This window comes from Rhinolophus sinicus, linkage group LG02 (genome assembly GCF_036562045.2).
Source record: "Rhinolophus sinicus isolate RSC01 linkage group LG02, ASM3656204v1, whole genome shotgun sequence".
In the NCBI taxonomy this organism is placed as follows: domain Eukaryota; kingdom Metazoa; phylum Chordata; class Mammalia; order Chiroptera; family Rhinolophidae; genus Rhinolophus; species Rhinolophus sinicus.
The window spans coordinates 165,586,553-165,613,678 of record NC_133752.1 but is presented as its reverse complement, the minus strand read 5'-3'; the positions used below and the strand labels follow the sequence as shown (position 1 = coordinate 165,613,678).

General features: G+C 33.2%; 1 protein-coding gene across 16 annotated transcripts in view; it reads right to left on the bottom strand.

Annotated features, from left to right (window-relative positions):
• SOX5 (SRY-box transcription factor 5) overlaps positions 1 to 27,126 on the bottom strand; it is a 920,340-nt gene that overhangs the window by 41,125 nt on the left and 852,089 nt on the right. For all 16 annotated transcript variants that reach the window (XM_074325920.1, XM_074325926.1, XM_074325925.1 and 13 more), the window contains one exon: positions 17,756 to 17,902. In XM_074325920.1, the coding sequence (XP_074182021.1) occupies positions 17,756 to 17,902 (147 nt within the window). The remainder of the gene's footprint in view (positions 1 to 17,755; positions 17,903 to 27,126) is intronic.

Sequence of the window (27,126 nt, the reverse complement as noted above, 5' to 3'; positions counted from 1 at the left end):
TCTTTCTAGTCGGAGATGTCAGCTAACAGAGCCACTGTCAGAACTCCTTAGTGACAGACTTCCTATTAATTTAACGTGAAACTTTACTAGGTCAGTACATCCAAACTACAACTCTCTCACTCCATTTATTGCAGACGGAGAAAGAGGGGCAGTCATTGAAGATAAAAAGTCCAAAGATAAGTAAAAATAAAATTAAATGAAAAACTCACTTCTCACTCCCACTTGCTTTAACCCCGACTGAGTCTCACCCTTCAGAATAAAAGCAGTATTAGCGATTTTCCTTTCTGAATATAGATTTAGAAGAGTTGTCCCATTTGCCTTTTTCCCCCTCATGTAGTAGGTTTATTCTTTAATTAGTTACAAAAGCATCTTTTAGGCATTACTCCCAACAGTGTTAGCCATGGCAGAGAAGGAGTTTATATTTCATTTGGTGAAGCAGTATATAGACACTAAGTGAGAGAACAGTCTAAGGCCACGTAAATTGCTAGATATTTTAATATTTAAGAAAATACCATGTGATTAATCTAAAAGAGTCACGAAGGCAGTTCTTTTGAAAAAAGGTTGTGTTTAATTTAATCTGGATTATTTAGACTGAATTCTTTGTCACAAATGTGGTTGATTCACTAGTCTAGGATTGGTATTTAGATTTTGGATGTTACATATTTAATTGCAATTTTCAGAACTTTTCATAAGGTTACAATTTTTTTATTCTGTGGCTCCTCATACCACTTTTTTTGAAGAGTCTGAAAACACAAAAAAGTATCAAGGGCATGAGTTCTTGGGACATTAAGTCCTATAAAACTTGCCATTTGGGATTAGATAATTTTTGCTAGAAATAAACAGTATTTTCTCTTTTCCACGATATTCATCAAAAGCAATTATTTTCCAATTATTGTTGATTTAATGTGTGTGTGGTTTTTTTCTTTTTGCTTTTTTCCTTCCCTTATAATTAACCTATTAGAGTGAATAAAAGGAAAAATATAGATAGTATATATCTAATTGAATACAGGGATTATGGAATTTTTACCTGGGAACTTCTCCCTACTGCAAAAGAAATGCAGACTTTGTAATGCAGTTTTGTCATTAAGAGAGTTAGTTTCCAAAGAAGTAATGCTTGTAGGTCTATTCACATTTGGTTACATAAATATTTGCAAGGTGGGGGGGAGTCAGTTAAATATTACAAAACATGTAAAAAACATTTAATAAGCTCAGTAACATAAAAAGTAATACATTTTAAAGTAATTTAAATATTTTTATATCTTTTGATTTTTAATGCTGATTTTCCAATACTATTCACTTTACTTCCTGAAATCTATATTTTACTTTAAAAGTTACAAAGCATCCTCATATATTTTGTTTTACTTTAGTCTCAGAGCAAGAGTATGAAAGTATTATTAATCCCACTTCCTAGATAAAGATACTGAGGTTAGAGATATTCAAAGATTTGCCAATAGTCCTAATTTTAGTAAGTTTGGGACTTGAACCCAAATTATGGGGGTATAAGCTTAGGCAACTTTTCAGAGCTGCTTCTCTATCTCAAGGCCAACAGGGGAAAGTATTGTTAAGCAATAATTTCTTTGAAAAATCCCACTAATCCCTGATTTCTTGTAATTTCTTCCTAATTCTAAATACATTTTTATACCCCATCATGATAGTAATCATGCAAGAGTTCAATTTGGGTAACATTACTCTAAGACCTTGCAAAATGTTTAAAATACCAAATCATAAAATATTTTAACAAAGTAGCTACAAGTAGATTCCAAATGCATTTATATATCTGAAGTATATATCAAAAGTGTAAATATTTCAAATAAATGCCATAAACATCAACACTATTATCTTAATGGCCCTACTTTGTTTCAACATAAAACACATGTCAATTTATCTATATCCAAATGATGTCCATTCCTTTCAAGAGGAACAAATATTGCAAGAAATGAAGGAGAGGATGAAAAAGACCTTCAGCCCACCCACTGGCTTGACCGAAGGCAATGAATCCATGCCAGGTTTACTTCAAATGAGTTGTGTCAAAGGTTACCCACGGGCCATTTTATAGTGATTTATCGCTGATGTCTGAAAATATCCTTTTATTTTAATGATAACCTTACAATAGAGTCATTAAGGCACTCTTTGTCTTCATGGCAGTGACCAGGAGGGAGCTGATGTCTTAAAAGAATTCTAAGGGGTGATGACTATTTATATAGAATGTCAGTTAAGGCCAGTTTTTATGTTGTGCCTTGAAGACAAAGCATTTATTCCCCCAACATATTGAGGATGCTTAGCATGATTATATATTCTGCCTGTCATTGTTACAATATTAAATTCAAGGTGTAGGCCAAAGAAAATTCAATGAACATGAAAAGGCTTAGAATTGAGCATCATGTAAGAGTCTGATTTTAATTATAATGATCTCAAATTTGTATTAAAGTTCTCACAGAATAATGATTCTTAAGTGTCTATATTAAGCATGTCATGAAGCATGAGGAATTGCAAGATTGATTTATCAGATATTCATTCAAGAAATAGTCAATTAAAATAATTAATATGTAGTGAAACTCAGCTGCAATGTCTCATGTTTAATTTTTCCCAACCTATACCATTAAAAGAGTAATACATTTCACAATCTGGATGGCATAAAATATTTTAAATAGCAACTGTAATGATATTATTACATAAGAATTTTGATCATATCTTTAGACTGAACTAAGGAGAAAGAATGAGGGCATTTACCTTAGATTTGATCTTGGTTTGAATGCTGCTTTGGGTCATTAGATTGCCAAACAAAATGAATCTACATTCTTGATTTTTGTACTAAGAAACGTGTGTGTGTGTGTGTGCGTGTGCGTGCGTGTGTGTGTGTGTGTAGGTAAAATATTTCTCTGCCATATCTGAGCTAGATTGTTTAGCATAAAAGAGAAGCAGAGAAAAATAATCTTATAAAAATAAGAGAGGAAAACAAAATTTTTCCCTTCTGAAACTTTATTTGAACTGTCAATTAAACAATATAACAAAACCAACCAATATTACTATAATCCTATACCTTTCACTTAAGCATCCACTTAATTCTTTAGCATATGTAAGGGATGCTGTGCACTTGAAGATGTATTGATACTAAACAAACTCATTAGACTAATGTACAAACCAGAATGCCAATGAATTAATTTATACCTGACCAGAATATTGCTGAATTTTTTAAGGTAATAGTTTTCTAATTTCAAGATATCTGAAAAAGCAAATTGCAAAATCAGAATCAAGGCAAAAAAGAAGTAATTAGTGAGTGCTTTATTCAGACCATAGTAAGGATTGGTAAATTATCATACAGATAATATCTCTCCAATGAGCAGAATGCTCATATTTCCTGTATCAAGTATATCTCGCCTAGATTGACAGGATAAACAATGACAAATCTTACTTTTGTGTTCCATAATCTTACTGTGCACGTGGTCTTTCTACATAGTACACTAGCAATGATGGTTTCATTTTTCATAGGTACAATCATATGCAGCTCATGCTGCATTGAAATTATTGTCCAATAATCCAAACCACTGATCTTTGATATTTCCACCTAAGGAATCTCAAAGTCAGTCACATGTTTGAACATGATATCTTGGCTTACTTCCACAGATGATTTGCTGATTTGTTTATTTATCCTTTTACTAGAACTAGAGCAATAATTACATGTCAAGAATGATGCTTAGTGCTAAGGATAAATAAGATGTAATTCCTACCCTGAAGCGACTCAGAGTCATATAAGGAAAGAAAAGTACAATCAAGTGTTATAACGGTGCTATAACAGTACACTAGGAGTATGTATGTGTCCAGTGGGGTCACATATGATGGAATAGCCAGTTCTGTATACAGGTGATCTTATGAGAAGGTGCAAGGCAAGAAGCAAAGTGGAATGAAGAGGGCAAAAGCAACCCAGAGAGGTAGACTGGCACAAACATAGTCCAAAGGAGGTGAAACAACATGACATGAGAGGACGTGATTCTGTTTGGAGCACAAATCGCAGGCAGGATTAGGAGAAAATCAAAAGTAATAAATTAGGCTAGTGAGGTAGGTATAGCTAGATCACAGAATGCCATGGTACAGAGGTTAAACTTCATACTTTAGACCCTTCTATTGTTACATTTTTATTTTTCTTAAGTTCACTCCCAAACTTCTAGAGATCCATTACAGTCAACCTTATTTCTTTAAAATTCAGATGAAATCCAACACTCAACTCTTTCCTACCTATGTATCTTCAGACAGGCTATTTCATTCTCCTGCCAAAACCTTCAAAATGGCACACATTCTGGAATCCTTTCCTTATCTTATTTCTCCCCAGGTTGTGCTGGGAACTATTTTCCTTACCTCCATATTCTTCTTTGACCAGTACTTAGCCCATAGTATTTCAATTGTTTATTTGTTTGTCTTCCGCATTACACTGTACAAGGTATTGATTGTTGTTCTTTTTTATTTTATCAGTGTCTAGCATATTATAGCTGCTCAAAAGGTTTATTGAATAAACCTTAATAAATGTTGTTTGACATATTCTAAAAGTGACTCTAGAAGCCTCATCTATGAATAACATAGTCATCATGTGATTTTTTTTTAAATTATATAAACCAGTTAAGAAACATATAGTTTTGTTTCAAGCAAAACGTAAAGTCTATTGATTGGAACGGCTTTTCTCAAAGGAAGACATTCTCTTCCTAGTAGAAGATATCTCATATAGGATAAATCATATTTTATTAACTGCATTTTAAATGAATATTGTTTTTTAAAAACAGGATTCAAATACATTTTGAAAGAATATTTTAAAACTTCTTAAAATATTTATTTTTGTCTCATTAAATTCCCAATGTTTTATTTCATATGCCCAGAATTACATAAAATAATATGGTTAGACCAAAGGCCCCAGCATTCACCTGACAGGAGTTAAAAACAACAACATATTACTGAAAATTTAAAAAATCCTCATATAGACATATTATCTTAAATCATGTTATATTAATACATGTTACTGCAAAAATAGACATATAGTGGAAACTATATCAGAAACAGTGATAACTAAATTTTAAATTTATATTAAGATCGAGTTGTATAATATAAACATTTAATCGCATAAACACTTATTAAGCACATATTACAAGCCACTTAAAATTCAATGGATAAAGAAAGTGTATCTAATATGATCAATCTTATGGAATTGATCTTTCCTTCACTTTGTTTTTTTCAAGTCCATAAATTATAGTTTCAGATATAACAGATCAGAATTGTAGTTCACTCAAACTTCGTGAATGCTAATAGAGAAAAGACGAGCAAAACCAAATCCAACAAACATAACCAAGAGGTTCTCTTAAAATTGGATCAGAACCTTCATTTTTTAGATAAATGACAGCACTATTTGCATGAAAATTGGCACTAAAAATTCCATCATTTGACCCCAAATTCTTGTCTTGCCCTGTGTTTATACAGGGTTGACCTGAATATTGAGCTCCTGCTGACTTAAAATGAAACTTTGATCCTCAAAAGAGTTGCACAGAGAAGTACAGAAAACACAAATCTGTATCTATTTAAGGACATTCCTATTCTGGTCATAATGCTTTTATACATACTTCACAACTGCATTTTTTTCTTATGTTATTTTAAGTGCTACTGGAAATACCAGAAGAGAAAAAGTTTTGCAGTATTTCATCCTTTCTATTTTTGGTCTCAATTTCTTTTTCTCCTATTTATGAAATATCTACACTGCCAAAAGTCATCAAAATTGTGCAACAAACCATAACAGCTAAAATTATATAATAAAGTAGAAAAAAATAAGATTCGATGGTTATTGAAAGGCCCAATTTAAATGAAAGCCTCATACAGAATCTCAGTACTGATAATTGGACTTGCAAAGAACTACAATAGAGCTTTAATAAAAAAAAATGTTTTGTGGTTTTATTAAAAACATAAGGTTCTTAGTCTTTTTTGTTATTGGCAAACAATTTGGGAGAAAATAAAATTTTATCTATTTGAGTATATATATATTTTTCTTTATAATATTTTGGTTATGTAAAACCTGTAAAATGAAAATTCTGGTCTTTGTTTTCTCTAAATTTACAGATATTATCTTTCTCCTTTTGAAAACCAAAATAAAGGATTTTTTAAACTTTTGGGTTCTGAAAAAAATCATCCTATGGAATCTGCTAGTCCATAGTTGGAAGTACAAGTGCCAAAAGCTGAGGGATACTGCATTTGTAAGTCCTGCAGCTCACAAGGGGTAGTGCGTAGTTCTAAGAAGCATCCAATTATATTATCTTTGAGGCATCCAGGACTAGAAAAAGGGTACATTCTTCCCATGAGAATCTTATGATACTTTAGGATTCAGGTTAAGGGAAACTGCTCACTGTTCATGATATTTAGACAGTTGAATTTGGAGGCATGCTGCTTTCCAAGCAGCACCTGTTAAACAGGTTTTCAATATGCAATATTCTGAGCCATTAAGAATGTACTTTTCAAATATAATACTCATAAGATTAAAATTTCAATGAGCAAAATTCTTATTTCAGTATAGAAAAAACGCAAATATGTTTTCAAGTAACAGAATTATAAAATTGTTCCCTATTTCCTAGAAAAAAGGAGCTATTCTATATTTTGAATGCTATTCTATATCTCCTATGTTCTCAAAGTTTAAGACACATGAGATAAGAAATATGTGCTTGCAAATTCCCCTGATTGTATTAAGCAGACCCTAAACAATAATCCACTGTCAATGTGAATTACATCATTCACTCTGCATCTGTTGAAGACTTTTTTTTTTACATTTAATGCTAACCATCATACAATTTCTGGTCTCTATTTAAGAAAACATAATTAAGAATATGTGTTCTTCAGCTGATTTTTAGAGGGAATGAAAAACTCTATGAACTATGATGAACTTCATTGTCTTATAATTTTTTGGACAAGCACTAGATTAAAATAGTCCCCACTTCTTAAAATTAACAGTGCAATTAATACCACTTCCATACTGTATGTCCATGAAGAAATGTGAAAATAGGTATAACTAAAAAAAGCATCTCACTTTACAAAATATAACAGAATAGATATATCATAATGTTATATATAAACTCAATATCAGTAAAATAAATAGAATTTTAAGTGCATTATGAATGATGCACAAATCCCATTAGTTAGTAAATGTAGTTAAGATTGAAATAAAAAATATTTTTTCTTTTAAAAAATGAATATACATGCTTAAATAAATTATATAATGGTTTTTTAACCAACAAAATAATCACAATAGTTATGGAAGTTTCACAGAAACATTATATGAGTTTTGTTTTATTTTGTTTTTTTAAGTAGTGGCATTGTATATTTATATGACAAGAGAAGAGGAAGGAGGGGAGGGGGTAGAGAGAGAGATGGAAGAAAGGGGGGGGAGAGGGAGAGAGAGAGAGAGAGAGATTCATTTTGAAAGAAAGTTGTCTTCTCAGAAATTCTCAATTCAGGAGACTGCCAGTTCATCCCAATGATAAAAATGATGCTACTCATTATTTAAAAACTAACTCTCTTCTAGTTGTTTTAAGATTGGAGCACATTTTTCACTGATTTCTATAATATACTACTTAAAAATCTGCTGTACTCGGCAGATCTGTTGAAATCACACTGAGTTTTAAAGTTTTGGGTAAAATAAAAAAAATAAATATATATATATATATATCAAAAGCAAAAATCAGTTTAATTAGAAATTAGGGTCTCTTAAGTGGCTTGTTAACCTGCTCAAAAGACATTAAGTAGAATAAGAGTTCCAAAACTCTTATGAGCACTAGTAAATAGCAATTATATTTTTTTCAGGTGACAATGTTTAAATCAATACTCAGGTGTTAGTGTTAGTATGAAAATATCCAAAAACAACAAAAGAACAAGACAAACAAATGAGAAACAGAAACTCATAGACACAGACAATAGTTTAGTGGTTGCCAGAGGGTAAGGGGGGCGGGGGGTGGGGGGTGGGAGATGAGGGTAAGGGGGATCGAATATATGGTGATGGAAGGAGAACTGACTCTGGGTGATGAACACAATGGGATTTATAGATGATGTAATACAGAGTTGTACACCTGAAATCTATGTAATTTTACTAACAATTGTCACCCCAATAAATTTAATAAAATAAAATTTAAAAAAAAAAAGTAAAAAAAAATATATATATATCACTCCCAAAACTCAACCTTTTAATTTGCTTCTTATAGGCAGTGACAGATCCTATCAATTGTGTGTGTTTTCTTAGGCTATTATGCTACTGAAATAACCCTGATAAAGAAAGTGAATGTGAAAAGAACCCAGGAAATATTCTCTGTTAAATCTATACTCCTGGCACTTAGTGGCTGCCCTTAAAAAGCTGTATATGATTGTCTCTTTTTGTCCATATCCCATTACAAATTTGTGCTCTATGAGGGCTCATCTACACTGTTCACCAGTATCCTCAGGTCCAAGGACTCTGACCACCACATTATAGGAAATTAACAGATATTTGCTGAATGAAATTGTCTTGTCTCTCCAATGGCAAGGTCCAGGATATGTCTTTAGGGCTCAAATTGCACAGTGTTTCTAGGAAAGTATTGTAGAGAAACTTAAAATATTAATTGATCCAACTTATGGATAAAAGAAAAAAAAATTTCCTTTGCCTCAAAGAAATAATACCCCGAGAAAGTAAGACAATAAGTAGGTATTTACAACAGTTTACTAAGTGGTATAACTAATGAAAAATACATTATTTCTCTTTAAAAATGAATACACTTAGAATATAATTCAAACTCCTTAACATGAAAAAGTCCTACATGGTCTGGTCTGTTTCATTCCCCACCTCATTTCTAATTCTCTCTTATGTTCACTACTTTCTAGCTACCCCAGCCTATTTTCTAAACCTTGAGTTTGTCAACCTCACTCACATATTAGGGTCTCTGCAGTTGCTGTTCCTCCTGTTTGGAATATCTTTTCCTCCGCCCTTTGTAGGTACTTTCCTTTTCATGATTCAGAGAAGTCCACGGAGAGGGCTTCCCTGATAGCTCTGTCTCAGAAAGGACCCCTCACTAGTCCCCAGGCACTCTATCTTTTACCATGTGTTACTTTCTTCATAGCATTTACCAATATATGAAAGGATCTCTTCGTCCAGTTGCTTATAGTTTGCCTCTTCCCCTTAACCTGCAAAATCTTGAGAGAACAAACTGTTATGTTCTCAGATGTAGTAGCTGTACTTCTTTTGCCTTGAACTGAACTTGGCACATGCTAGCCATAAATCAAGATGTGTTGAATCAATGAGTGGTAAATGCAAGCAAAGGGGGCTACAGAACACTAAAAGGGACAGTCCTTTGAAGAATGAGAAAATAACAGACCTAAGAGAAACCAATTCTACGTGCTATTGTTTGAGTTCCTGGTGAAGCCACAGTTGAATTCAGAATAACTTAAAAAAATGTGAATGAATACATTTCCTTTTTGTTTAATCCAGTTGAGCTTGATTGTCTTATCACTTGCAACGGAAAGAGCACTACCAAATATAATTGCCATTCATGGGGCCACAAGTTGAAATACTGGAAGTGGATTACATTTCTATTTAAATAAGAATATTGTGACATGAGAGTTGCTCTGAATACAATAATGCCCCCTCATGGACTGGTAGACTTCCTCTCATTGTAGGAGTCTAAGCAGAGGCAAGGTGACCCCGTGACTGGTTATTATGTGTTAGACTAAATACTTTCTGGGTTTCATTCTTACTTAAGCCTCCGTAATTCTATAAACAAAATAGCTGGTGCATTTTGTTAAATGCATGAAACTTTTGAATACTTTTGATTTTGAACTTGTTTATCTCTACCTTAGAATGTTACATCTCTTTATTTTTTGACTCTTACATCTATATGTTTAATTACTGTATTTTTTTCTACCCACTGTCCACTATCCAAAGCATTAGTAAACTACTTTGTTCTCTCTCAAGAAAAATCTATTCATGATGAAATCTATCAAATAAATATGCATATATACTATTTTCATAACCTAAATATGACACTATTGTAATTTTAACAACAAATCTACACTGTCAAGTGTTTCTGAAAGAGACCATTTAAATTCTTCTTACTTTATGAATAAGAAAGAATGTTTAAACAGAATATATTTAATTAAACAAATAGAGACTCAAAGTTGAGGTTTAGAGTAGCCCTCCATCATGTCACTTCTCAATCCTCTGCTCAAACAGTTTCAAGCTAGGTCGGGGATAAAGGGGTGAAAAAAGGTCAAAAATCAGTAGCTCAGTTGAGGCTCTGATCAATAATTTAGGATAGGAAATAAAATATTTTAATTAATTTGAAGTATGCTTTAGGAAGCTAAAATGATAAATGATTCCCTAAAAGATAACAGAAGTGTGCTTTTGCTTTCTCATTCTCTGACGTATTAATTCTCTGACATCATGTGACAAGGAGAAAATTCTGAGATGTCCTAAATTAAATTACAGCAGGCCTGAGGGTGGAAGGAAGAGACAAGCGAGGTTAATGAGTTAACAGCTGGGGGCACAAACCAACAAAAGTCTGATAACATCCCCAAATGTATGTTGAAACTTGGACTTAACTTCCAGGTGATTATTTTTGCAATTTTCTAGAGACAACAGCGAATAGCTGACCACCTGGTGCTGCTACCCTATGATGTTGCCAGACTGTTGCCCACAACCAATCCAAAAGAGCAAACACTTCTTCCTTAGGTGCTATGCACCTATCCATCCCACAACGATCCCCGCTTCATCTTCTCCCACCCTCTATCTACAGCCAATGCAAATTCTTTCAAAGCAACTTACATCTTCCTTCCGGACACTGTTTGTATAAAAGAGCCCTGTCAACCCCAGGATGTGGACCACATGTCTTCTCCGTGAAGCTGCTGCTGGTGGTTTATACCACATTCCCCGGGACCTAGTCTTTTTCTGGCTAGCATCGGTCCCGATAAACATTTTCTTTTAGAAAAGCGTTGGCCGTGCAAGTTTTTGTTCAACACATGTTTAGCCATGATATTCACTCCTGTAATAGGAAGATCTTTTCATATTGTTCTTTTTTTCTTCCTTATACTATTTAGGTGTTAACTGTCTGGTTTTAGAATTAAAATGCTTTAATTGCATGGTGAATCTGTTTCAGCTTGGACCTATTTTAGAGGGCCACTGACACTTAGAAAATGTGACTGTGTGGCTCTTCCTGGGTCTGTACATGCTCCCATCTTCTTGGTTCGCATTATTCAAACACTTTGACCTGGCTCATGAGAGCGGGCTGCTATGTTCAAGACAAAAATCAGTACCCTGGGAAGCATAGGCCGGTCCAACTGAATTCAGGACATTACCTAACTCCCTCTGTATATTTCACCTTTTTAAAAAATGTCAATAATATGACTACTCTATCTCTCTGTTTTATCATTTTTGGTTTTATGTTACAAAGTGACGAACCCCCTGCTTCCTGGGTCATAAGAATATATCATTGAATGGCCTATTTGTATATTTAATACCACTGCCCGCAGAAAAGCCTCTGTTTAAGTACCTAGCTGTTTGCGAATCCTGTCAACTGAATTCAGACACAAAGGAAAGAAGGAGGCTCATCACAGGAGTTCTGTTGATAACACTTCATTTAACATATTTCAGTTTGGCAACATGGGACTACAAAAAGAAAACTATTTGATTTAAAATGACAGGGAGACTATGTTATACCCACAGTAAATAGGTCCCACCCTGGAAATTATGATAATGATAACGGGCCACATTTACAGTTTAACACTATGGGGTGATTTTTCTCAAATGAATTCACCTCTTGTGTATGACACAGGCATATCACATCTCTAAGGCTCACAACATAGTTATTTTACAGATATTGAAATACGACAGCGAGAGGAGTGTTCAACAGCTATTCAACAAAGCACAAAGCAGCTGTACAGAGCAAGGTATTAGGGAGATTCTAGCATTTAATTGATATACCAGACAGTGTTTAACGCATAAGAATAGAAAATGGCCAATTTGTATGTAGTTATGATTAGCTCAGACTAACATCCCTTTCTCTGGAGTTTTAGGAGAAATGAAAGCTAAAATATATCAGGTCCAATAGTTTCAGGATGGATCAGTGATTTTATTTGAGCTTACATATATAGATGGATGGCAGCTGCTCTTTTATTAATAGTATTTAAGCATTGTGGATTACTTAAAAATACTACATTTCTATCCCTGTGTGGTGAGTAATAAATGTGTGAGATTTTGACCTGGAAGGCTCTAAGAACAAGTCAAATGCAGTATTTAAGGGACTTCTACATTTTGGAAATTACATCTTAGCAGCTACTACTACTCAAAAATTTTCACGGCCAGATAAAATGTGGAAAACACTACACGAAGTTATAGTTACATTGAGCAGTGCTTTTTGAACTTTTCATCATGGAACTACTCCTGTGGAGGCCTTAGCACTTCTCTGTTGCAAAATTATGAAATCTCTTTGATGTCTTGTGCTTTATCTTGAAAGGACGCTTTCGTCAAATATTAAAAACAGTGTTTTTATAGTTAGCGTGGGTGGTGGTTTGACTGAGCTGTGGTTACGCTGCATGTGCACGTTTTGTGTTCAGCCTCACCCTCCCCTTGGTACTATATAGAACACTGTCTCAAAGCTAGGAAAAAAAGCTTTATTTCCCAAATCTCCTGTTAGAACTCATTTTCAATTAAGATGAATCAGGATTATCCTCTGATTTCTCATCCAACATATTGCTAAGTAATCTTGTGTGTATGTGAACCACAGTTTGTGACTCATACTATTAAACTACAAAGTTCTACCCTGCAGATCAGTGTGTGTTGACATAATGCTTACTTGAGAGCATGAAACTATGTGACTGGTACCATCACAGCTAAAAATAGGGACCCTGATAGGAGTCATTGGCGCTTCTAACATCACTAACACAAGCACGTGGCTACCAAAGCAGAAGATATCTTCATTACTGTGCCTCTGAAAGAGGATCAGATGAAAATAGAGCTCCACTTCTTGCTTCTGAATTCAAAGCAATATTTCCAAGGATATTGCAGCTGAAGAATCTGATTCTGTCTGGTAAGCTGGCCAGAACTGTTTCTGGCTTGTTGCAAAAATATTTCTTTTTCTTGTCATAACTCCCAGGTGCTACTGCTGAGCAAATGGGAACATCACAGCCAGAAGTACTTGAAAAGAACCCAAAAAATTGATTCAGACAATCTATGTGCTCCTGTCATTGATAGAGCCACAACTGGATCAGGGGTATGACTAGGGTCAGAGCAAGGTTAAAAGAAAAGCACCCAGGAATTCTGCCTTATCATCAGCTTTTCAAACTAACTACTCTTGGTTACTGCAGGCGATATATAAATTCTCATTAGATACCAAGAGACACTTACTAGTATTTACAAGTTGCCCTTGTATTTTTCCCAAGAGATGGCTACTTTTGCAAAGGAAAAACACTTAAAATATGAAGTTCAGGTGGTTCGTACCTCTATCACATATGAAGACTTCCTGATAACATGGGATGATAAGCCTATTTATTACCAACAATTGTGTGAGCTATGTGTGAAACTGCGTAAAAACGCTCTCTTCCCAAAAGAACTAATTTAAGGCTGATTTTAATTCTATTATTAAAAAATATCTTATGCTGACAAAACTAATGTTATCAAAGAGATCAATTACGATCACAAGGCAAAGGCAATCGAGGTTCTTAAAAGACTGCAGCAAATGATACAGAAAACCATTTAAATAAAGAAATATGTGGTACAGAAATGAAAGTCACTGAATGTATTGTGTCCATACTGTGGCAGAATCATAAACAATAAACAAATTAAGAAATATAAGCAGATTCAAAGCAACAATATTGTATATGAGATTCAAGGACCAATATCGCTAAACAATACCATAATTAAATAATTTTCCTCAATAGGAGAAGTAGAATTATTTCTAAAATTTCCTTTAAACACAATTTCTTGGGCACAAAAGTTCAAGATTTCATACTTTCATTCAACATTATTTACCAATATTTAGCCATAAACACAGCTGTGAGGACACATATCAGCTACTAGAATATCTCTGAAGACTCTGAAGAATTAAATATATTTCCTTTTTCTGGTCAATGAAAAAGAGATAGTACTGGAGAGAATTGACAGAATAAAAAATTAAATAACTGCTGATGAGACACGTGTACATGTATTAAGATTTTATGTAACAGCTGAGAAACTTTAAAAATCTGCTGATGATCTGAATTTCGAATCTTTGGCAAAACAGATTATGTAAAAAAAAAAAAAAGCACTTTTCTTGGCTTGTGCCTAATACAATCAAAGCATTAAAAAAAAAAAGAAAGAAAGAAAAGTTAACCAATGACAATATGTCAGGCATTAATGAAAACAGTTCACAAACAATAAGTTCAAGGACATACTCATGTATAACTCAATAAGCAACTCTATCCGTATTCTCCGATGCAGATTTTGAAGAGACCAGATTCCTTTTCATGTTTTCACATTTACTGAACACAATTCCCGTGTGTAGTTTTTAGAGGTTCACTGTGAGTCCTCTAAAGGTTTCTTTATCATTTAATATTATAAATAATTATGTTCCTAGGAGGCAGTTCAAAGCTCAGTACAGCACCCCTACAATACCACAGGCAGGTCAGGTGACCTTTCTCCAATTCTCCTCTCTCTGGTGCTGAGGACAGACAAAGTGATATGTCTGTCATACGCCATTACCATTAGAACAGAATCTTGTTCTTTTATTACAACTGAACTCCGCCAGATTTCTCAGCAGGAATGCTAAGTGAAATCAATGTCTTGGATTTCCAGGCTGAGCTTGGAGGTCACAGCCACTCTATCATTTCTCAGCATTATCCTTTCTCTCGCGCGCACACACTCCCCAAGCCTCCAACTGGCACACAGCAGATTGAAAACAGCATGCATCAGAGGACTCATGCTGTACAATTTTACAGTCTTTTGGAGCCCCCTCCTTTTGATTCTCCCCTTCCGTTTTTTGCAAATTGCAAATAAGTTTTGTTTGTGTCCTTCTCTAGAGTTGTGAGGCAAAGGCAAAGGCACACCTAGGAAGAAGGGCAGGCGATAAAACCCAGGGAACATGGTTGAGTTTTGACAGCTGCCAATAAGATCATTTTCCTTACATCATCACATGGATGTGGCTTATGATTCCATTGTTTCAAACAATGCATGTACTTTCAAGGTAAACCATCAATTTGGTTTATGCCACATAAGTATGCAGACAGCACACAGCCATTTAATAAAATAATTCTGTAACATAGCAATATAGACATGAAAATTCATTAATAAAGCACACAGAAAATACCCCCACGATACTAAGAATTAATCATATCAAATAAAAATATTATAATAAATGACAGTCATTATATATAAGTTAAATAACTTTGTGAGGTCAAAATATTTATTACACTATGTACAAATGTCAATTCCAGGCTGCAAAAAACTAAATTTGTGCTTTGTAATGGGTCTTCTTTGTTTACTGTTGGTTTTACTATTTTGGCTATGTTCTTCCTTAAAATGACAATAGTAATATTTATTGGTCTGGTTGTTTTTAACCCACTAAACTTTACTGCTGAGCTAAAACACAAGCACATTTAAGACATTTTTTTCTGACAATAAGAGAAGTTGTAGACAGCATGCACGAGGACACTGAGCCAAGAAAGAACATATTTCATCAAATTATTGTTGTTACTTAAAAAGGAGCACTTTACCCGTTGTTAAATTTTTATGTATTTTATAATAATTGCAGATCGAAGGATATGCAACTTCCACAGTTTTATTAAACTTCGTATGACAGAAGATTCATGAGGGCTAATTTTCAAACAGTAACTGAACTTTATAAATATATTTGCTAAATTATGTGTAATCATAGCAAAATAAACACAGTCCACTTTTTCATTAGTACTAAATAAACAGAGGTATATGAAACCATAAAATGTGGCAGAATTCTAATATTACTTAAATAATCAGTCTTTGTACCTAGTCTATGGGGTTCTGTCAATGTTTAGAACCATATAGTGCATAAAGAAATGCCCCAATCTTGGCAAAGCAAACCTTCAGTTACTTTGACATTTGCCATGTTTACCTAAGAAAGTATCACTGTAGCAACTGCTCCATAAATACCTGGATGGATGAATGAGTGAATGAATGAATGCATGATGTTAACTAACATCAAAAGCTTCATGATTAAGTGATTTGGGGAGAAGACATTAATGCTAATTTAAAAAAAATTATACATAAGTAAGAAAATGAAATGTTCTAATGTAAAGCATCATTATAAAGCAGGAGGTAAAATCACGTTAATAAATCAAGGAAAAAAACAGAGACCAATACCTCACAGAGTTATTTGTATGTGACAATGACTGTGCCACTACAGCTATTTATTTTATTCAAAGTTAGCCTGTACATGTAATATATTAAAACAGCTGGTCCATGGAGACACCAAAATATCACTGCTTTAAAATCAAATCTTATTAAATAAATGTTATAATTATTACCAAGCTTTAAAAATGTATATTCTGCTATCATTATAAAGAAAAGCCGACCAGGCCTTAGGTATATATTATGCACATAACATGCAAGGTCCATAACACAGCTGAATGAGATCTTAGAAATGGTGTATGTATATTTCCTAATGTCACAGTAGTGTGTACAATATTTTGCACTATACATTTGCTCATATTGCTGGCGCATCAGGTTCTAAGGTCCTTGTCCGGGTCAAGTTATACTTCCAAATATATTTATCTCTTAATAGCACAGCAAAGGACTTTGGAGTTTTGAGAAGATAAAGGCTGGAGTGCACTTTCCCAACTGATCCTTTCTCTTTCCCAATTTTCTCTCTGGATTAATACGGTAACTGTGAAAAGCATCTGCCAGGGCACTGGAGGATTTAAACATTTCTTGGATTTTTTTCTCTTTCAATATTTTCTAATATTTTTCTCGGTGTATTTTTTCAACTGTTATGATTAGTCTTAAATTGTTAACTCTTTAGACATTTGAGAACGGCATTCATGAAATGAAGAACAGAAGCAATTTTCTAAGTAATTCAGCATACGACAAAAACATTGTTATTTTGGGGTTACATTAACTGGGTTAGTTTTTTGCTGAATAGTTTTTAATAGAAAATATGTGTGATTATTTCTCCAAGTAATCTCACAGAAAACTACTTATGATTGCTCTTCTTACTTCATTCATAGGACGTTTAATATATTCATATCTCATCATGCAAGTAAGATCTTCAGAAACACAAAAAGTTTTCAAATTAATTTTTCTGCATCTTTCTTCTTCTAAGCCAAGAAACAATTATTGCCCTGTTCTTTTCCATGCTCTCTCAGTAAATGTTTCTTTTGTTCCCCAAACAAAACTATTTCTAAACAGTCTTACTTCTAACACTGTTATTGTCTTCATATCTTTACAGGATAATCTCATTGGATGAATGCTATATCTAAAATTATATCTATAGTGTATCACATTGTAACAGTTATTGATATTTAAATCAAATACTTTCTGTATGCTCTAATTGTACTCATATTTTAAATGTTACTTCAGTTGTCCCTTCTTTTGGAAACCCTTCCCAGGATCTCTCACTGAAGGTAATCTCTCTGTCCTCGTAACATCCACTGTACTTTATCTATAATTCTTTATAAGACTGAGTTGCTGGGAAATAATAGATACTCAATAAATGTCACTGAATGACAAGTCAAAGTCTAAATGATAAAATATGTAGCTTCTTCAAAAGGGTACCTTGCTTTTGGGCGGCGGGCTGTTTGTGCTCTTGTCTGTGTGAATGCTGGTAGGAGATACAGCAGCACCAAGGTTTCCTTGCGGTATGCCTGGGAGCTTTCCTCCTGGAGATACCTGCATTGCAGCTAGCTGGGCAGCATATAACTGCTACAGAAGAAAAAGAGAGATAGAGAGGAAAAATAAAGACTATCAGTAATAAAAGAAATGATTCTCTCAGAAAGCACCTATATTCAGATGTGGTATTTTTTTTTTCCCTATGGGTATTTTTGGTTAGTGTTCTGAAATATGTAAAGAAAGAAGCTGTCACTTCAATCTTCACGACTTACTTCTCGGGAGAAATGACAAATATCATACATAAGGAATTTCAGCTTCAGTATGTCCAGGGACCCCAAGCAAATAATAGTCATCCATATTTATCATACTTTTTCCCAAAGTCTGTGGGAGGCAAGTATATCATCATATGGTCAAGACCTCTTTTGGCTCTATTCTAAATTTTACCCAGTGTGTTACAAAAGAATGCAGCTTCATAGACAAAGTAATTTTATTATAATCCATATTGTTCAAACCCTGTACCTTCTTTCTTTGACTTGTTAAAATGGGTACCTGTAACAATTTTCTTTTGATCATTAGTTGTATAGAAATACAAAAAAGCCATTGAGAGAGAATAGAAGGAATGTATTTCAAAAACATTATCTGGTCAGTCTACCTATATTGATAAAAATTAACTGGATGCTTTCCAGAAGTCCACTTTACTTCATGATATATACACACAGACAAACGTGAAATTATCTTGAGGATTAGGGTTTTAAGGAATACCGTCTAAAATACACACTCTTCCACTAAGCCATCACATAATAATTCTTATTAAATAACCAATAAAATATTTTTCAACAAGTCAATTTAGTAATAAACAACATTTTTACTTTGATAGCAGCTGTATGTTATAGTATCTTAAAAAAAAGGAGGTTGTTTTAGATTCAAATATTCATATCAAACATTTAGATTAATACTCCTCACCTTCATTTAGCAGATTGTGAAAATTTTAAAATATGGATGGGGAAGGAATTATTATTTATGTGTGTGTGTGTGTGTGTGCGCGCGCGCGTGCGTGTATCCACCCAAGTTCCTGTTTCTCATTTGTCTTGAGATTCCATGGATAGCATTTACTATGCAAGCTAGAACTTCTATAATGAAAAGACCAATGCTAAAGAAAATGGCTTTCAAGGGAAAGTACTGTGAAATAGTTCTCTGGATTATCTTGATTTTTCTCTTACAGATAAATTTTAAAGGATAAAACTGCTCAGGGACACCACCAACCCTGCTAAGGAGGGTCTCTCTATAAATTAAATAACGAAAACTGAAGACAGGTTCATATTTACATGAAAATACACATACATTGTTCAATGTCCAGATACTATGGTCTAAATGCAAAAAGGACATTAGAATTATTGATAAAAATTATGTTTTTTTTAATGCCAAGTAATGGAAGATATATTCCAGACAAAGAAATGAAACGCAAGAGAAGTATTTTTATACTATCAATAATGATTGTCCCTTCTCCCATTTTGTGTTAAAATAATTATATTATTTCTTATGTTAGACAATCACAGAAAAGAATAAGGTTTGGATGCCATAAAGAATAAAAGAATATGATGTCAAATATGATGACTGGGAGTTTATTATTATTTTAAGTATCAAAGTTGATCCATTTCCCACATTTGTGTTGAAAACCAATGCATGATATTCCACAATTCAAAAATTATTTTTTTCTGTCATCATCCTGAAGTGTTTAATGAAGTCATTAAGAAAATAACCAATTATCCTAGGATACAACTTTGCAAATTAAAATTCTGTCCAGTAAAATATGAATTGTATACCTGAAATCTATGTAACTTTACTAACAATTGTCACCCCAATAAACTTTAATTAAAAAAAAAACAAAAAAACGTGTACTGACACTAAATTAAAAGAAAATATATGTATTTTTAAAAACTGGCTAAATACCTCTATTAAATATGATAAATTTTATATTGTATTGTATATTATAGCTTTGTCTTTGAAAATGATTCCAGTGGGTATTATTCCTAGAGGAAAACAATACATTACTGGTATAGTGTACACTAAAAAATAAGATCGTTTCATAATTACTGATGACATGAGATTTAAAATGTCTAAAAAAAATTTAGATAATAAAGAAAATGTGAACAAAAGAGTTATTAAAATTTAGATTATAAAGAATTATTTCATAATATCGAAAATGATTGACTATTCATTTTTAAATAAATAGATGAACCAATAACACATAAAAGGTATTCAATGTTTAAATATCAATCACTATAGACTGATTTATATGTTCTAAAGAAGTATAAGAATTACTATTAAAAACAAAAGTGTACATATACTCTGAAACACATTACTGATTATAAAAGTTGAAGAAGGTATACACTTGAAATAAAATCATTTATGTTCTTCCCTCATTCAAATAAATTTATTATGTTTCATGCTTTTAAATATGAATTAAGATTTATTTAAGTGAAACTGTCCTAAAAAATGCTTTTTAGTAGAAAAGGAAGAAACTAGGTTTGAAAAATAGATGAACCTACGTACATAAATATTTCTGCAAGAGCAGTATAGCATAATCCACCTTACTGGTATTTCTACAGGATACAGAGATATAAAGTAATCTACGATGAAGATTTCATAAGTCTGCTACTCAATCAGAGTGCAGCTGACACTGGTAGCTCTTCATTCCTTTCAGTGTTCCATAGCCCCTTCCTCATATTTGACTTTCTCTATGCAAGGGGGCAATATATAGAGCTATTCTTTCCCAATTTAATAGTGCTAGATCCAAATTTAGCTTTTCACAAGTTAACAGGAAATTTCAGTGGATTTAAAGAGGTTGACATTGTTTCTCATACGTGGCGATATATGTAAGGGTGGGCAACTTACCAAAAAAAAATGCTCCTGTGACTTGTTTTAATTCAACCTTTCAAAAATTAAGTTCATCTGTCTATCCATTAAAATGTGTGTGTTGACTGACTTTAAAACAAGAGAATCAAGAGGTAATTAATATTTTATTTCATGTATTATATGCTCTTGAGGCAAAATCAGGAATACTAATCGGTGTCTGTACTGCGTGAGGTCTACAATCACAGAACTACTGGCTGGTTGACCTTGTTGAGAGTGAAGGAGCGAAATATAGTGGAGACTGTAAAGCCACCCAAAGGAACAAGCATCCTGTAAACTATATATCCCACTTACATATCATATATATATATATATATATATATATATATATATATATATAGAGAGAGAGAGAGAGAGAGAGAGAGAGAGAGAGATCTACATCTATAATCTATATCTATATCTGCATCTATATCTATTTATCTATCTATCTATATCTAATTTAAAACAAAATCTGGCTAACATTTTTCTTTAAAGAATGGCAGATAAAACCCAGAGTTAAATATGAGATATATTATGATAAATATACTTTATCACTTAAGCTGTTCTAAACATCAGAAACAAATTGAGAGACCCTAAACATAAAAAGCTAAAGCTTACATAGAGCACTCATATCATGAAGTTAACCAGACTAACAGAATAATTTGTAGAATAACTTGACTCTTATCTGGAAACTAATGTGTTATAGATTTGTTTTGATCTCTAATACCCAATGCCACAGAGCATTAGGCTTTCTAGTCTTTTTATGACTTAAAATATTGCATACTTCTTCCTTTTCCCTCCCCCATCCTTGTCCTACTTCAGAAAATGATTTTTTTTTTAATTTGATTGGGGAATATTGGGAAACAGTGTGTTTCTCCAGGGCCCATCAGCTCCAAGTCATTGTTCTTCAATCTAGTTGTGGAGGGCGCAGCTCACTGGCCCATGCGGGAATCGAACCAGCAACCTTGTTGTTAAGAGCATGCACTTTAACCAACTGAGCCATCTGGTTACCCCAGAAAATGATTTTTTTAATAAAGGAAACAATCACATAAGATTAAATTAAATCTATCCATTGATTACTTAGTATCTTCTTGGTGCTCATATGTTCCTAAGTAGGTTTATATATGTACATGTAAGTAACTCTCACTTTTGTCTCAAATTGTTCTATAAACATACATTTTTGTCTTTCAGCATTTTAAGCTCCTTCAAGTACTATGGTTTGTACTTCTAGTGGAGCAGTTAAAAGTAAAGCAAACCTCAATTCTAATCCCAGCTCTGAGCTAGTGACCTTGGGCAACTATACTGAGGCACAAATCCTTAATCTGTAAATTCAGGGATAAATAAAACTGAGCATAGCAGGGTTGCTGAGAAACAAATTGCATAATGTATACAAAACATTCAGAAAAACATATGGCAAAGAATGTTTGATCAATAAGTAATAATTATTAAGTTAAATATGCCAAGAAAGAAACTAAGTAGCTAATATATATGTGCTGACATCCTACTATATACTCTGGACTATAGTAGGTATACAGGAGGATACAGAAAAGGTATAAACACAGTTTCTTCCCTAAGTAAAGACTGATAAACATGAAACAATGAAACTGTAAGTGTACTATAACTGCATGCCACTGTTAAAGGTGTGAAGAAAAGAAAGTGAGCTAATACATTCTGATATATTTTCATAAAAGAGATGTAGCTAAGCTGGGCATAAAAATGGAGGTGACATTCTAGGAACAAACAATAATTTAAAGAAAGGCACAGGAGCAGGAGGGAGCCAGTTGTTGCAAAGGGAATACAGAGGATAGTGTGGGACAGTGAGTGGTAGAGAGGAGGAGGTAGAAAGGACGACCACCAAACTGAGTGCATACCCTGCTTGGGAAGAGTAAAATAGTACTAGATATGTAGGCTAAGTCAATTTCTAGGAAAGCTTGAAATACAGGCAAAAGAGTTTAAATTTAATATGTAGGCAAGAAAAAGCCACTGACTGTTTGAGAGCAATATATATGATGTTTTTAACTAAAATAAGACAAGATTATCAGTTATGAGGTTATTAAATTTTAGTAGTGATAATTGCAATAACTTGAGTTGAAATAACAGTTGTGAAAATGAAGAGGGCAAAACTGATTCTAAGTAAATACTAATTGGGGAAAAGAAAAAATAAACAGAAGAACAGGATGAATAGTATAATTGATACAAAGTCTTCATTTCATAGGTATCATAAATATAATAGATAGGTAAGTATTCACCTATCACCCATTCTCATTAGTATATATAGTCATTGTATTATCTTTGTAAAACAGCCAAAACACATACATTTTCTTTTTTTTTTCTGAAAAAGAAGTAAGTCACACATAGAAATTTTCCTGTAATTTTGTATTGTATAGTAAATGCTAGAACTATTCAGTCATGGGCTTCTCCTAAAGTATAGCTCATTAAACACCTCTTCAAGTATTAAGAACATCACACTGTATCTATAACAACATGAGCTTGAATTGTATTTATCTTAGGCAAACCTAGTCAGTATTTTTTTTTCTTGTAATGCAGTGGGCTGACAGTTAATTAGTAGGCATTCTTTTTGTTCAGCTGTAATGGTCCAGGGTAGGGTCAAAAAAAGTCTGATGGGATGATAAATAACAAATTTAACTTGTACTAATTAATTAGTACAAGTAATAGTACTAATTAACTTGCACTAATTAATTAATTGCTAATATGGGGAAAATAGTACAGTTGTATTTGGATGACATGGCTTGTAAACCACAGTGAGATACTATTGTATTTTATCACGAAGGTAAGCATTTTACACACACATTCTAAGCTGGTGGTTAGTACTTGTCAGTATTAGGGGTGAACAAATTCCACAAAACAGCCTATTTAAATTCTGAGGTATATTATTTCATTAATTCCTTGAGATGGTAAATTCCTATCATCTTTCCCTAATAGGTTATTTTCCCCAAATTGCTCAAAACACAACTTTTCACATTGGCTACTAGCCTAGTACCTAACTGACATCTGGAGTATTTGGATTCAAAGCATTAGGTACTGGAGAAAATATCACTATTTGTTCCCTCAAACCATTTACTGACTAGTAAACTCCTTGAAGGCAGGGATTATGTTTCTATTATTTAATGCTTTCTCAGAAAATCCTAGAAGGAAAAGCAGAAATGAATAAAGGCAGAAATGAACTGCATAAAATGATATCATTTATTTTTAATAAATATATATCTCCAGTACATATTTAATATAAATTTAATAACGATAGTGACTAAAAAATTAAAAATCTGGAAAAGAAATTGGCATGTTTTTACTATTTGAAGAATTGGGGGGAAAAGGCTTATCAGTGATGTTGAGAAAACTCATTGATACATTCACCTCATTTAGTTAAAAAGTGACAAAGAAAATGTTTTTCAAAATTTTATCAGCATAAGAAAAAAAGTTAGTATAATACACTCATTGTAGCCATAATTTTAATAGTGAGAAAGTCATTTTGGAATCATGAACAGAAAAAAAATAGGTAAAGATTATTAGAAAAAAAAATTACCCTTTTAAAAGACGATAGAACAGAGAGTTTAAGCATATAGATATTCTTAAATATTTTGGGAAAGACAAATGAGAATGCCTTATTTCTGATAAGTGGATATAAACTACTTACTGAACCTTAAATAATTATTATTTAGAGAGTAAAAAGGTATTTACTCTCTAATTTTACTCTCTAATTTAGTAGGAGGTATGGTTGTTAGTAGATGTAAGTTGTTCTTTGGGACTTTTTTATTGGTTAGGTCAAAGCTTAATTTTCTTTTTGAACTGGGATCTATTTCCAGGTCTCCCTTTTGTGTGAAAAAAATCTAAGTAAAGGCACAGTAATTGTACACACTGACAATTACTCAGGAGCCAATAGCATATTACAGTACATGGTTTGATCCAATCATCTTATCTACCCCTTACTGCAGGCATGGATTAAGAAACAGGAACATTCATGTTTTAATGGGAAAACAGTACAAAATAAGTCATGTCCACCATTCTCTCTTCATCCTTACCCTCTCCCCTCTTCTGACTCCCCACATCTCTTTTGCCTATATCACTATCTTCATCACCCTAGATAGGAGAGCTGGGTACAAAAATTACTTAAAGAAAAAAAAAAATACATGAAAATTATGACCGAAAACGTTGTCTTTCCTAAGTGCCATATGGTAAAACATACTGATTCTTTAAGAAAACTTGTGGACCTTTACATTGCTATTATCTGAATGGAGATAGCTAACAGACTGTACAACCATTTAATATAGTTTTTGCTAAAATTGTTTAAAATTATTTTTATAAGTAGAATCATTTTCCCCAAATGAAATCTCATATCAAACACCAATACATAAAAGAGAGGAAAAAAGAGGTGTACTAACTATAACTATAAATAAATTGTACACATTTTCAAAATTTAAACAAATGAGACCAATGAGGTTGTTTTAATTTATCCCAATAATTTAAATAGGTATACCAATGAAAGTTAAAGTCCTTTTATCACCTTTGGTGATCAAGAAAGCCCTCCCTCAAAAATTAGTAGCCATTTCTAAACTCTTGCATAAGCAAACACATATAGACTTGAATTTTCAAAAAGAACATTATAGAGCTTAAAACTCCCTGATCAATATTTGTACTTGAAGTTCAAATATATGCACAAAAATGGCAGGTGTGTATTTTAAAGTGCATGGGTTAAAATCTGGCAATCAAAGTTCACATATATTCAATGTGTAACTATTTGGATTAGAGATTTTAAAATGTGTGCATTGTCACATTATGATTTTAAAAATAGGTAAATATGTACTACTAAAGTTTAAATCAAACTTCAAAGATATATGTTAGATGTGATGTGTAAGAAAAGCATTTGTTTGTTTTTTTAAGAGAAGGGACAAAAATAACGTTTGTGAGGAAAAATTCAGAAAGCAATTTCAAGGCTCCATAAGTGTTATCTTTATAGCTTAATTTCAGCTTCTTAATGTAACTTAAATGTGGAGTTTAAAGAGAAACTAATGAACTGGAGAAAATCTTTCAAAACATATCAGCATGTTTCAATGTGAATAAATTTGCTTTGCACATTATTTTTCACAATGTTTCTTCACGAAAAAATTTTAAAGCAACTTGAGTTTAAACATGGATTTTTTACCCTAACATTGTCAGCTCTTCCTTTTGATGTTGTTCAAGTATATACTAAGAAAAATAGGATAGGCCTTAAATTTACTGGATCCCACAGCAAAAGTGCAACTAGAAACTCACAGGCCAAATTTATAAAAATCTACATTTTATAAATTAAGCTAATGAAGTATTTAATAAAACGTTTCATTCTCCCGTCTTGACAAACATACCTTCAAAATACCTGGATGCAAATGAAAACCAAAAAAAGATACCATTTCAAAATAGGATGGCTGTCAAAAAACCAGACAATAACAAAAATTTGTGAAGATGTGGCGATACTGGAACCCTTGTGCATTGCTGGTGGGAATGTAAAATGATGCAGCTGCTAGGGAAAACAGTATAGCAATTCATCAAAACATTCGACAGAACTATCATAAGATCCAGCAATCCCACTTCTAGGATATATACCCAAAGTAAATGAAAGCAGGGACTGGAACAGATATTGTACACCCACTGTCAGAGCAGCATTAGTCACAACAGCCGAAAAGTAGAAGAAACCTAAGTGTGCATCAACAGAATACTAGCTCTTGTACCCCTAAGAAACACAAGCATGCCAAAGTTAGCTCTGAGAGTTGATGATTTTTATGAACCACTATGGTGACTGCTGGGAAAAATGAAGACTAAACAGAGTTGACAGCTAGTCTGTGCAAGGATGAAAGGCTTGGAGGAGGGAATAGCTGGTTAGTCCTTGGTGGTTAACCCATAGAAGTGTTGCAGGAGCTGGGGGTGTGAAGCATTTCTCCTGCTGCTTCACTGGCTCTAACATAGGCCATGGGAGACGGTGATTGGTGGAAGGTGCCTGGGGGGAATTTGGTAAGGGTTTTCACTTCATCTCTTACTTAAAGTTCTAACTGGGGAGTGTTTCCCAAGGCAATGAGAGGAGTGGCAGCCTGGGTGTACCAGGGACAATACAATCATTTGGAGGAGCCAGATCATACAGTGTGGGAGACTCAGGATCTTTTGTATTTGCACACAATTCCTAAGGAAACTTGAAGGCAAGAAGGAAATGTACCAAACTGAAAGAGTAAGTAGACTCAAGACTTAATACAGATTTGCCCAAATGGAGAAAAACTAATAGCAATTATCAATGGCGAAAAAAAAAGAAAACAAACAAACAAAAAACAAACTAAAAAATAAAAAAGAACAAGTTGGAGCTATTGGAATATAAGTGTTTCAAAAGCAGGTTATACAAGGAAAAGACTTGAGCAGACAGAGCCTCCAAAAGGCTGGAAGGTCAT